The sequence below is a fragment of the Xyrauchen texanus genome, chromosome 37, assembly GCF_025860055.1.
Source record: "Xyrauchen texanus isolate HMW12.3.18 chromosome 37, RBS_HiC_50CHRs, whole genome shotgun sequence".
Lineage (NCBI taxonomy): Eukaryota > Metazoa > Chordata > Actinopteri > Cypriniformes > Catostomidae > Xyrauchen > Xyrauchen texanus.
The window spans coordinates 30,880,066-30,893,597 of NC_068312.1; the positions used below are offsets into that span (position 1 = coordinate 30,880,066).

Sequence of the window (13,532 nt, forward strand, 5' to 3'; positions counted from 1 at the left end):
GAGGAGGGAGAGGGTTGTTAGGTAGTGAAGGAGCAGGGAATGATAAAAAAATGAGGAGAAAGAGGCTGTGGGATAGTTTTTCACGGTTGAGCCAAACCTTGCACGCCACCCTGTAGGGGCAATTCTTTCCAAAGCCCAGAGGAGGTGATATTGTGCGCACAACTTTGTACATCTCCTTATAGTGTAGTTTTCCACTGGAGAAGGACACACCCATTGTTAACAGCAGACAATTTAGGATGGTTATATGTGTGTTAGGAGTGGTATAAATACACCCTAAAGGGGTCATATCATCCCTTTTTTATTATTTATCTTTTTCCAGTGGCCCACTTATAATGTTAGTTAGCTGATATTTACTTCAAAATGTAGTAGTTTAAGTTAGTAATTTAGTAGCCATAATTTTATTTCACACTCTCCGACCATCACAATTAAAGGAATATTCTGAGTTCAATACAAGTTAAGCTCAATTGACAGCATTTGTGGCACAATGTTGATTACAAGTAATTTCAACTCATCCCTTCTTTTCTTTAAAAAAAAATCTGGGTTTCAGTGAGGCACTTATAATAGTAGTAAATGGGGGAATTTCTTTTGAGGGTTTAAAGGAAAGAAATGTGAAGCCTAAAAATGTATAAAAACACAAAATTTCTTCTATTCAAACTTGTTATATTTGAGCTGTAGATGTTTAAATTGATGTTTTTACGGTCCTTTTTAGGTTTTATGGTTTACATCAGGGCTGGACTGGTAATCTGGCATACCGGAATTTTCCCGGTGGGGCCGACACACTTTGGGGCTGATAAGGGGCGGCCTGGCCATCGGGAGAACCGAGTGGGCCAGTGGGTCGGCTGCGAAACAGGCAGAATGGGCTGCGATAAGCTAAAATGAGCCGCCGCATTATGCAGAACGGACCACAAAATGGCACTGCGATTTGCAGAAAAAGAACCCCCTTATACCCCCCAACACACACACTCAACACCTTTTGTGGCAGTTGCTATATAAAATCCTGGGCCGTTTCTCCTCTTCATGTCAACAAAGTTGTAAAATTAGATATAACTTTACACAGAAAAGGTGGGTAAGCAATTTTATCACACTATATCTTGAGCCTATACTTTTGAAAAAAAAAATATTTTAATGTTAGTGGATTGGCCCCATTCACTTCTATTGTAAGTACCTCATTGTAACACCCAGATGTTTTTTTTTTATATTTATTTTGTTTTAGAAAAGAACAGACAAGCCAAAATAATTGTTTTGAGGCAATCAACATTATGCCACAAATGCTGCTGATTTAGTTGAACATTTATTGAACCCGGAATATTCCTTTAAACAGGCCGTTTTTGTTGTTGTGCCTTTAAGATATACGTAAACTAAGTAAACAGAAGTTCAGTATTAGCTTAACTGCTAAATAACAGTTTATTTAGTTTAAATAAATGTTCTTTTTGGACTGGGAGAATGTTTTGAGTTCTAAAAGTTACCGTTTCTTTTCATAGTACAATGATCTCTTATCTCAATAGAAAAATGGATCCCTCAGTTATATGACCCCTTTAAATTACCCTACAGTTGTTCAACTTAGTGTAAGAGAGACACAGAGATATTACAGACAATTTAACATTTAAAAGCAAATTATCCTGTACATTTCATAGACATTCATGGGACATTTACAACGGAAAGTCCCAATTTAATGTTTTTCAAATATGATATTCTTGCAAATTGAGAAAACAAGCAAACAGACCCTGTTAAACATCTATCAACATGTTATTTGATTTAGTTTTATTGTATTACATCTGTACGGCATGTGATCAACTGAAAAGTGTTTAAAACCATCTCTCTCACCATGCAGCACGATCATACTCTCCCCAGATTCGTACAAACTCATCCAAGTGATGTGGACCCAGAATGGATGAGTCTCGTGTCAGGTACTCAAAATTATCCATGATCACAGCCACAAACAGATTGAGCATCTATGAGAGAGAGAAGAATATAGATAGAACAGTAGAATAATATAAAGTGAGTTCAACATCAAGTCCTAACTAGGTGCAATACAATAAAGTAACAAACATAAAAAAGTTTTTCCATCTAAACTATTCACATAGAGTATGATGATGAATTTTTCCCATTCTCTGAAAGTAGTTAGATAGTTTTGGATGAAAAAAACGACAGCACAATTTCATGTTTCATTGTAAGAGCTTTATTTATAGCACTGTTTAAATCTATGCAGAAAATGTTGATGTGGTGGGAATAGGCCTTAAAGGAATAGTTCACCCATAAGTGACTAAAATCTCATCATTTACTTACTCTTATGCTGGTTCAAACTCATATGACTTTATTTATTCAGCGGGAATAAAAAAGTAGGATATCTTGATGGAGATGTGATGGATTTATATCCATAGAGTGCAAGTCAATTGGGTTCAACACTTTCAAACTCCATAAAGGATATAAAGGCAGCATAAAAGTAATCCATACAATTGGAGTGGTTTAATCCATGTCTTCTGAAGCCATACAATTGGTTTTAGGTGACAAACACACCAAAATATAACTCTTTTTCACCATAAATCTTCATAATCAAACATCAGCAGTCTCCTTGTTGATCATGATTTAAATCTCGATTACACTTCCTCGCACTTGACACTAGACTTGCACACCTTGAGTGGGCGCACAGTGCATGTACATGCACAGAGCACGTGTTAAGCGCTTTGTGCATGCATCTAGCATAAGAAAGTGTAATCAAGCTTCAAATCATGATCGTGCCAGAGAGACTGCAGATGTCAAGACTTATTGTAAAAAAGGAGTTGCATTTTGGATACAATTGTATCATTTCATAAGACATAGATTAAATCACTCGAGTTGTGTAGATGATTATCTTTATGCTGCTTTAAGTCCTTTTTGGGCTTGAAAGTGTTAGACCCCTTTGCCTTGCATTGTATGGATATAAATACAACATATCTCCATCAAAATATCCTAGTTTGTGTTCCGCAGAAGAAAGTCATATGAGTTTAAGGCGACTTAAATGAGTGAGTAAAGTGAATAAATTTTGAAAGAATTTTAATTGTTGGGTGAACTATTCCTATAAGTATACTGCTTTCAAGTAAAAAGGTTTTTATTGCTGTGTGTTTGTGCCAGTAAACTGTATTGCCTCACCAAAAAGGAACTGAAGAAGATGAAGGAGACAAAGTAGAAGTATGCAAAGTCAGTTCCGCATTCCTTTCTTATTTCCTTTTTTGTTGAGTTTTGGAGAGACATGTCGGTTTCACACTCTTTCTCTCCTAAACACGACAACATGATGTCCTGCCATGACTCACCTGTTGCACTCCTAAACAGACACACATATATCATTTATTTATTATTAGACACTATGTCTATTTCATTGTAGTGTCTTCGCAGTGAAATAATCATCATCAATCATTTTTTAAACAAAGAAATGACATGAAAATATGCAGATTTTGTAAGAATATTAATATCCTTTTATAAACATCATCTTACCTGAACAACAGCATGAGGGCACCAAAGAATGTCCTAAAGTTATTGTGTCGGTTGATTTGGCTTTTTTCATTTACCTTGATGTTGCCAAAAACCTTTACAAAATTACAAAAACACACACAAGAGGGGTTGATTAAATTTTCATGCTTAGAGAGAGAAAGACAAAGCGAGAAAGGAATATAAAGATGTAGAAAGACAGCTGGGGGAAAAAGACAACTTTTACCTGCATGCCAATGATAGCATAGATGAAAAACAGCATAGCGATGAGCAGGCAGACATATGGAAGAGCCTGCAAGACAAAGATCTTGTTAAACCCTCATCAAACATTTATCTGAAGCTAGACTGACATATCCTGAAGGAAATACTAGTGTGTCAAAAGCAGCAAAAGAACAGTGTTTTTTTTTTGTAATATGACAGTATTAATATACTTTATATAGAGGGAGGGAGGAAGGGAGAAAGACTGAGACTCTCCTACAATGATACACTTTCTATTAATAAACCATGAAAACTTATCCAATCTCACTTCACCACGCAAACATTATATTTACATGTACCGAAGACTGAAATATTCTGTGAGTGTTACATACATTGATATTGTGTTGCTGATATCAGCTGACATGTCAATGTTTTCATTTATATTTTGACTTTAATGATGCACCAGTCTGACCTTGAATGACTGAACAAAAGTCCAGAGCAGAATACGGATGGTGTAGCCCTGACGCAGAAGTTTAATCAGCCGAGCTGCACGGAATAACTTTAGGAAGCTCATATTAAACGTTCCAGCCTACAAACCAATCAGAACACAGAGGTGATTGCTCATATAAATAAATACTGTCTACAAGCCAATCAGAATACCTAATGCAAATGAATATTTACTGCAAACTGGAGAAGTTTAAAAATCAAAAGGACACTGAATAAATAATTTAGTGTATAAATACTGTATACATACATACATAACAATGTGTACATACGTTACATTTATTCTCACCTTAGATAATTGGTCAACCACAATTTCAGTTATACTTCCAAGAACTGTAATGAAGTCAAATATATTCCATGTGTCTCTGAAATAATTCTGAAAGACAAAAAGTTAATTTTGGATGAGGAAATTTGAATAAATATACAGTTTTATGCAGTTTACTATGTCCCAAGTGCTTACCAAAAAACCAAATGCCAGGATTTTGAGAACACATTCCACAGAGAAAATAACTGTGAACGCAGTGTTGATGTGTTTCAATGCATCTTCATAGCCTTCAGGACGAGGATCATGGTGCTAATAAGAGAGAGAGAGAGAGAGAGAGAGAGAGAGAGAGAGAGAGAGAGAGAGAGACATACTATTTTATTCTATAAGTTGTTATTATGTTGGCTTGACAAATAGTCAATGAATCCCTCCCTCCATCCATTCATCCATTAGCAATGCAAGTACACAAAACAGCTAAAACCTTCAAACTCCTTCATCAAAACTAAGGTTTTCAAACTACATGAGACCAAATTATAGAAGCTTTCCAGACTTTACTTGGGATAATATCTGTAAATATATGTGCTTTTATCTCTTATTATTATAGAAATGTGTTAAACACAAATGCAGACCAAAGCAGACATGATGACTTGTGGAGGCCCGGATCTAAGTTAAAATTAGTCACAGGGGATGTTAGGCCAAAGCTAATGAGGAAAAGCTGAATAGCAGCTGATGGCTTCTGATCAATATTTAATAAGACATGACTCATGACTGTCTGGTATGAGAGCAGTATCACAGACCACAGGCCCCAACAATAACATTTATAATACATTTCTTTCCATTTTCTTAACAAAGCTACCAACAGTGGTGCAAACAGTAAAGTTATATTTTTTTTAATGTAATTTTATTCCAAATTAAAATAACATTTTAAGATATTTTAAATTTTAACAAATGGTTACAGATATTCTAGGCAAAAATTGTGCTTATGAAAATCAGTTCAGTAAAAGAACATTAAGAGCATGATATCAGTTCACTTCAATGTTAGAATTATTAATAAATGCCATAAAATTATTTGATGAGGGCAGTTTTCTTTCCTGTGTTTCCTGACATATTTCCTTTTGGAACGGAATGTTGCGTGGGACATACTGAAGGGATTATCTCATAATTATTTTTAGGATTAAAATAGGGTGTTTACACATTTCTTGCACCCAGCTTTCATAATTATATGCATCTGTGCTATAGTCAACATGAAGAGTTTTCTCCTCACTTTCATCATGAGCACGATGGTGTTGAGAGCAATCATCGTAAGCACAGTGTACTCAAACGAGGGCGACACCACAAAGTGCCAAAGCCGGTACTGTAAAGTCTGTCTGTTCTGGGGCATGTAGCGTGTCAGAGGCTTGGCACTGATAGCAAAGTCGATACAAGCCCTCTAAGAAAGAAATGTACAGTAAGACATGGTTAGTTTCTGCTTGAGCAAAAGACATTAACAATTAACCACACATTAGATTATCATGTAATTGTCAAAAGAGAAGCAAATCGCTGACACTCAAGAATTCAAGTTACTCTGTTCAAAATTTAGTGAGCTGCCTCCAGAGGAAGCCTTCTTAGGAGTTATATGTGGACTCCCGACACGAAGGCTGTTCTAAAAGGTAGGTCTCTTAATTTTGCTGCCTCCTAAGATATCTTGCTTTGGCCAAATTCTAAAAGTAGGGTGCACTATAAAGAGCTCTGTGAAAAATAAATACAAGATGGTGGACATAGCAAGAATAATTTTGATTACAAATATACAGTAGCGATAAAAAATCAGCAAATAGCCTACTTGAAAATACTTTTTGAATGTAACTGTATTCTAATTACTAATGATTTTAATAGCGATTAAATCATTAGTAATTAGAATACAGTTACATTCAAAAAGTATTTTCATTACTGAAGAGATTACTTAGAATTTTATTGTAATTTGTTTAATTTAATATTTAATACTTTCAGATGGGAAACATTTATACATATACATTTTGAGATCCAAAGTGCATTTGAACAGCAGTGAAACGCTTTCTTACGATGTGTTACATTCTTACGAGCAGACAGAGAAGTAAGTTTGAAACAGAAGAAATAGAAAGAAACCTTGTGTAAATTGTCAGCTTTACGCTAAATTATAATGCTATATTATAATGTATCATAATACATTTTGTTCTAGTAAGAACTTTGATATTAGTGCAAAAAATGTATTCTTGATAATAATTTTTGTTATTTTCCTGTACATTATTTTTTTTTACAAATCCTTAAAACAAGATCAATTTGATTAATCTTGTTTTAGAAACAACACTGAATGAGATATTTAGGTTTTTCAGAGAATGTATTTTTAATGTGTATTTTGTCTTACTGTACTGGCAGAGTTTTAATAGTCAAAACAATTTAAATAAATCTACCAGTGCTGAAGAAGTAATCCAAAGTATTTCGAATACGTTACTGTTACGAATGGAGGCAGACGAGGAGAGCGGATCTAAATGCAAACTTACTTTTATTGACTTAGACAATCAACAAACACAAAGGAAAACCCACAATGGGGAAATAAACACAAGACTGAGGAAAACGGGCAGCGCACGCGCACGCGCACGCGCACGCGCACGCGCACGCGCACGCGCACGCGCACGCGCACGCACGCACACGCACACGCCAGGCTAACAACATTCAACGATAGACACCGACTGAACAAACAGACAGGGTATAAATACACGGACATGGGAAGACAGGAACCAATGAACAAACAGAACTCAAACAAGATAACAAGGGGATAAACAGAAACCAGTGACAAATTAACGAGGGCAGGTGAAAACAATGAATGAGAACACGAACGCTAACAGGGAGACTGTGGAGTTAAACAAGGGACAAAAGTGAAAACTACGGAATACAAAAGTGACAAAAATGGTAAACAAAGGGGTAACAGTGAGAACAAGACGAGGTAACCCTAACAGTTACTGACCTTGAGTAATCTAATGGAATGCGTTACATATGACATTTTACAGCATGTATTCTGTAATCTGTAGTGGAATATATTTCAAATGTAAGCCTCCCAACCTTTGATATATATATATATATATTCTAGAGTAAATCTTATGAACTGATGAAAAAAAGGTGTAGTTCCTCCCAGATGGGTTAAGAAGACTCCAAATGACCAAGATGTTTACGCATCCTCTGTAGTGTCAACATTGCTCTAAATGGTCTACACACCTTTGAATGACAATGATCAAGGACTGGATCCATTAAAAGATTGAAGCTTCCCCACAAGATCTATTAAAAAGTTCTGATCACCTGAATTGGGTGCATAAATATTAGACAAGATAAAGTTTTGCCCCTGTATTTTAGCCAAAACAATAATGACTCTTCCTAGGTTATCTTTGATCTGTTTGAGACATTTTAAGTGTAAATACTTACTTATCAATGTGATGACTCCCCTGCTCTTACTAAAACCAGCAATGCAAAATACATGGCCACCCCATGCCCTACCAAGTTTTTCAGCTTCCTGTGAAGAAAGGTGCATTTCTTGAAAGAACACTATATAATATTTTTACGCTTAAGGAAAGATACAACCTTCCTTCTTTTTATAGGGTGCCCCAGCCCATTAACATTCCATGTGGAGATGAACAGTTACATTAAAATGTAAGAAATATTAATATATTAAAGTGTGACATGTAAAGATAAATTGTGTACCCAATGCAAAGTTATATAGACCACTTTCCAACATAGATGTAACAATCAAAGCCTGAACAACCCACAGAACAGAAAAAAAAATTATGTGCTTCAACCCCACGCAGATCAGTCCCAAATGGCATCCATCCCCTGGAAATCCAACGGTCCGTGCACGGTCACACGCATTCGACATCTGCCACCATCAACTGGACCTCCGCCATCCTGATCATGCAAGGCATCCAACGCGTGAGAACGTAAGTGCTTTAAATGTCCCCACTGGCTGATGATCTCGAATTTTCCGACATCATGCCCTCCCAGCACTTTTAGCAAACAAAACTATTACAGTTCTCACTGGTAAATATTGCTTAAAAGGATAATTATAGCAAAGTTTATGCGGAGCTCACCTTTAAGTGACCAAACTTCAATTAGCATAGCATTACTCCCAATAAATTACATCTTAAATTAATAGAAAATTTTAATTTCAACATTTTTCCCCAAAATGTGTGTGCTACATTTATATTATGCTCATTAGAGTATTGCATTATTCCTCTTGCACCATCTGTACTGAAATAAGCTGTGAGCCGAGTCTCGGCGGGTGAGGAGCACTATTTGAATGATGCATGGAGTTGCTGCCTCTGAAGAGCGTCTGAAAAGGCTCTATTTCATTTGGATTCTGCCAAAGGAGACAGCTGCCTATGTAGGCAGGATACAGCGAGGTAGCTCACTAAATTTTGGAACAGACACCATGACACTGATAAAAAAGCCACTATGACATTATTGGTGATAATCTAGGGTTATACAATTGGTTATAAAATTGTCATAAATAGATTGTATGCATCATGTAAAAAATATAATGGTTTTATGTAATTTTCTGAAAGGGATTGTTCACCAGAAAATTCTTTCAGAATTCTGTCATCATTTACTTTCATGTTGCTCCAAACCCACACACTTTCTTGAGTTTCGGTGATGTTAGGGCAGAATGTAAACCTCAGTCACCATTAACTTTCAATGAATAGAAGAAAAAAAAGATGCAATGAAACTGAACAGTGACTGAGACTAACATACAGCCTGCCATCTTATTTTGCGTTCCACAAAAATAAAATAAAAATGTTTTTGGTTATGGTAAACATTATGGTGAGTAAATTATGCCAGAATTTTCACTTTTGGGGTTACTATCCCTATAAGAAAAATGACAAATGAGGAACTAGGAACAATATTTCGCTTCACTGAAAACTTTACATGCTGTAGCTAGAATGCAAAATTTGGAAAACATTGAGAAGTTCACCTTGTCTAATCTGTCTTAAAAAATACAGCTGTTTGTACATATAATCGGTCACCTCATTTTTCTCCAGACTGCATTCCTCCATCATTTTGTCGCCCTGCTCTTGGAAGGTGATGATGATGAGAGCCACAAATATATTTACAAAGAAAAAGGGGAATACAACGAAATAAATCACATAGAAGATGGACATCTCCATCCTGTTGCCCTGGATGGGACCCCGGTCCTCCTCGGTCACATCAACAGAGTGCTGCAGAACTCTACAATGCCAAACAAGAACCTGTTTATAGCCAGAACTATACACAATTGATGACTTTTACATGGATCAATGCTTTACATATGAATTAAAAAAAATTTAATTATGTATAATAACCAACAATCAGAGTTTCTTCTATAACTACAGCTTTCAGAGTTTTACCACATACAAAACAAACAAATTATTCACATCCAAGTTTCTTTTAGAAATTTAAAGAAACTACAAAAAAATCTAACTCTTTTCAGATAGTAAAGCCTTAAGTGTGAGAGACCAAGCACGCAAACAACACACAGCTTAATAATATAGAAAGGTGTTAGTACTGTATGAATGTTAAACTTATTGAGAGGTCATACATTTGTCAAAATAATATAGTGTGAAATGAGGTTGCTAAAAGCTTCAAGAGTTCTAAACTAAAGTTTGCTCTTACTGCGGCCAACCCTCCCCAGTAGAAACAGTGAAGAGAGTGAGCAAGGCCCAGATGACATTATCATAGTGGAAATCACGTCTCTTCCAGTCTCGCTTCTCTTTTTTCTTGTATTTGTCATAGTCAATGTAGTAGCCCCTACAAAATATTCAGAGAAAACAGATAGTCATTTTTCATTTTCTGGCTGAATGTCCCAAAAACATGTAAAATTGATGTCTATTATCAGAAAAGATCTTTTGAGCTTTGAAATGTCTAAGCAGCTAAATACTAATTTTTACTATCATGAAAATAATTGACACTGCAGAATTAACAGACACCTACTTGCACTCTTCCTCTGTGTCCTTGGAACTGTCAGTACAGTAGTAAAATTTCCCTTTGAAAAGCTGCACAGCGATGACGGCAAATATGAACATAAAGAGCTTGTAGACAATGAGGATGTTGAAGACATTCTTCAGTGATGTGACCACACAGTCAAACACTGCCTGTAAATCATTGAGACAAGTGCTAAAATTCAGAAAGAACATGTCATACAAAGAGAAGTTGAAAAATCATCACCTGCAATCTAGCAGAACTGGTGTTACATTAGCATTAAATCTGTGACTCTATGTGACTATTCTTTGATTGTATTAGTAAAATATGGTTTTAGGTGACTGCTGCATGTATTGATAATCTTGTGATGGTCAGTACAAATGGTAAGTGGTAAAACTCTGAAGTCCCTAATGAGAACTGTTCCATTTTATCATCGTTGGAGACAGAAAAGCACTTGTCCTACTTTCTCTTACTGTAAATCTGTCTCTCACACTTTATCACTTTGCCACTTTTTTTCCACACATCACTCTCTCTCTTTTTCTCTATATCTTACACCATGTCTTTCTTGTTTTTACATGTACAGACACATATAGACACACACCCTTACATAGTGAGTGCTCAGTTAGTCTGTAGAGAGTTTCCAATTGTGAGATTTGGGAAATCAAAATCCTGACACAATCATTTTACACTAGGCAAGACAGTTTCATCACTTCCCACCTATTTCACCTCATTCTGCTCTCTTTGCTGACTGCAGGGATCACATGACTTCATACACTTGCAAATTAAAAGGGTGCACTTTTTGTCTGACAAATCAAATAACATACCTTGTGATTCAAAGTCACAATACAACAAAAGGTGTCTTTACACAACCTATTTAAGGCTAGTTTGTGCCTGCTTAAAATTCTGTGTAGAGATGCAAGACAGACAGACAGACAGACAGACAGACAGACAGTCTAAGACATAGATAGATAGACAGACAGACAGACAGTCTAAGACATAGATAGATAGACAGACAGACAGACAGATAGATAGATAGATAGATAGATAGATAGATAGATAGATAGATAGATAGATAGATAGATAGATAGATAGATAGATAGATAGATAGATAGACAGATAGATAGATAGATAGATAGATAGATATGAATGATAGTGTGAACTACACTGGTATGCAGAGAATAGCCAATTACATCAGAGGTCATTAACATAAAGAACTCTTAAAGTTACAGTAGAAAAGGTAGCCTGTTTAATTCTAAAGGACAATGAGAGGGTAACAATGGTCATCTAAAACTAAATCCTTGAATAAAAATACATGTAAATAAATGTAAACATCACAAACAATTAGAATATGCTCCCATTTAACATTTAATTTTGTTTTTTTATATGGATACTTTTGGTTGGTAATATGCAGTTTTCATATTCATATACCTTGAGTTTGGGAAGTCTTTTAATAGTCTTAAGAGGACGCAGCACTCTAAGCACACGCAGTGATTTTATGGTTTTAATGTCTCGTCCTGTGTTACTCCTGAATAAAATAAAAACATGTATTACTCAACACAGATTAAAGACATTTGTTTCATATTTCTCAAATATACACACGCGCACACATCATCATCATCATCATCATCAACATCATCACATGGCAGTCGCACAAAATCACAAGAGAGAGTTTTTACCCCATCACATTCCTGCCGTGAGCCAAAATCCACAAGAAAACCAACAGAGAAACAAACGAGAAACAGACAGGCTTTCTGAACTTAACAACTTCTCAATGAAGACACAAATGTTTTACATTCACAACAGAGAAAAGAGAGCATTCACTAACAACAATATATGTGAACAATTTGGAATGTCTCAATGTTTCCCCCCACATGACCCATGGCATTGTTACATGTTATTAATGAAATTTGTAAAATGAACAACAAAACATTTGAGCAATCCAGCTAAAACAGCTGAATCTGAATATTTCAGATTTACCAACAGGATGAATCCTTGCATAACTGACTGTGAAATCTGATGCTTATTAGCTTAAATGTAAATGATTTCAAGCTGTTGAACTCAGGCTTAAAGCCCCTGTTTTATTTTTTGAAGAAAAAACAACACTTGATGTGTCTTTATTTACTAATACACATATATTGATTTGACTCACGTAAGAGCGAAGGCCACCAGAGCTCCCACCACAACTATGAAGTCCAAAATGTTCCACAGGTCACGGAAATAGGAGCCGTCATGCAAGATCAAACCCTGCTCAATCATCTGAGAAACACACACACATGGAGTCCAGCTATAACAATTTTTCTGTGTTTTTAAACATCTAAGGTTTCATTCATGAGCCGTTTAACATATATGCATTAGATACTACATGACTAGGCAATTCTCTTGAGCAAGCAGAAAATTACCAGGGTATTACAATCATATTGCTAGATCCTGTTATTCAAATAATAATAATACAAAAGTAATAATAACAATTAGCTTATATATTTGTGTGTCATTTGGTCCCAAGTGTAAACAGTGGCAGATGCTACCAAGTGTAAACAATAACTATTTATATAGTATATATATACACTCACCTAAAGGATTATTAGGAACACCATACTAATACTGTGTTTGACCCCCTTTCGCCTTCAGAACTGCCTTAATTCTACGTGTCATTGATTCAACAAGGTGCTGAAAGCATTCTTTAGAAATGTTGGCCCATATTGATAGGATAGCATCTTGCATCTTGATGGAGATTTGTGGGATGCACATCCAGGGCACGAAGCTCCCGTTCCACCACATCCCAAAGATGCTCTATTGGGTTGAGATCTGGTGACTGTGGGGGCCATTTTAGTACAGTGAACTCATTGTCATGTTCAAGAAACCAATTTGAAATGATTTGAGCTTTGTGACATGGTGCATTATCCTGCTGGAAGTAGCCATCAGAGGATGGGTACATGGTGGCCATAAAGGGATGGACATGGTCAGAAACAATGCTCAGGTAGGCCGTGGCATTTAAACAATGCCCAATTGGCACTAAGGGGCCTAATGTGTGCCAAGAAAACATCCCCCACACCATTACACCACCACCACCACCAGCCTGCACAGTGGTAACAAGACATGATGGATCCATGTTCTCATTCTGTTTACGCCAAATTCTGACTCTACCATC

General features: G+C 36.1%; 1 protein-coding gene across 1 annotated transcript in view; it reads right to left on the reverse strand.

The window, feature by feature from the left end:
- LOC127630869 (voltage-dependent R-type calcium channel subunit alpha-1E) overlaps positions 1–13,532 on the reverse strand; it is a 165,098-nt gene that overhangs the window by 18,815 nt on the left and 132,751 nt on the right. The window contains exons 25-39 of the mRNA XM_052108708.1: positions 12,534–12,640; positions 12,061–12,072; positions 11,813–11,909; positions 10,397–10,557; positions 10,079–10,213; positions 9,454–9,655; positions 5,694–5,858; positions 4,628–4,741; positions 4,457–4,543; positions 4,136–4,252; positions 3,692–3,757; positions 3,472–3,563; positions 3,130–3,301; positions 1,825–1,952; positions 98–194 (exon numbers count right to left, since the gene is read on the reverse strand). Coding sequence (XP_051964668.1) covers positions 98–194; positions 1,825–1,952; positions 3,130–3,301; positions 3,472–3,563; positions 3,692–3,757; positions 4,136–4,252; positions 4,457–4,543; positions 4,628–4,741; positions 5,694–5,858; positions 9,454–9,655; positions 10,079–10,213; positions 10,397–10,557; positions 11,813–11,909; positions 12,061–12,072; positions 12,534–12,640 — 1,752 coding nt within the window. The remainder of the gene's footprint in view (positions 1–97; positions 195–1,824; positions 1,953–3,129; positions 3,302–3,471; positions 3,564–3,691; positions 3,758–4,135; positions 4,253–4,456; positions 4,544–4,627; positions 4,742–5,693; positions 5,859–9,453; positions 9,656–10,078; positions 10,214–10,396; positions 10,558–11,812; positions 11,910–12,060; positions 12,073–12,533; positions 12,641–13,532) is intronic.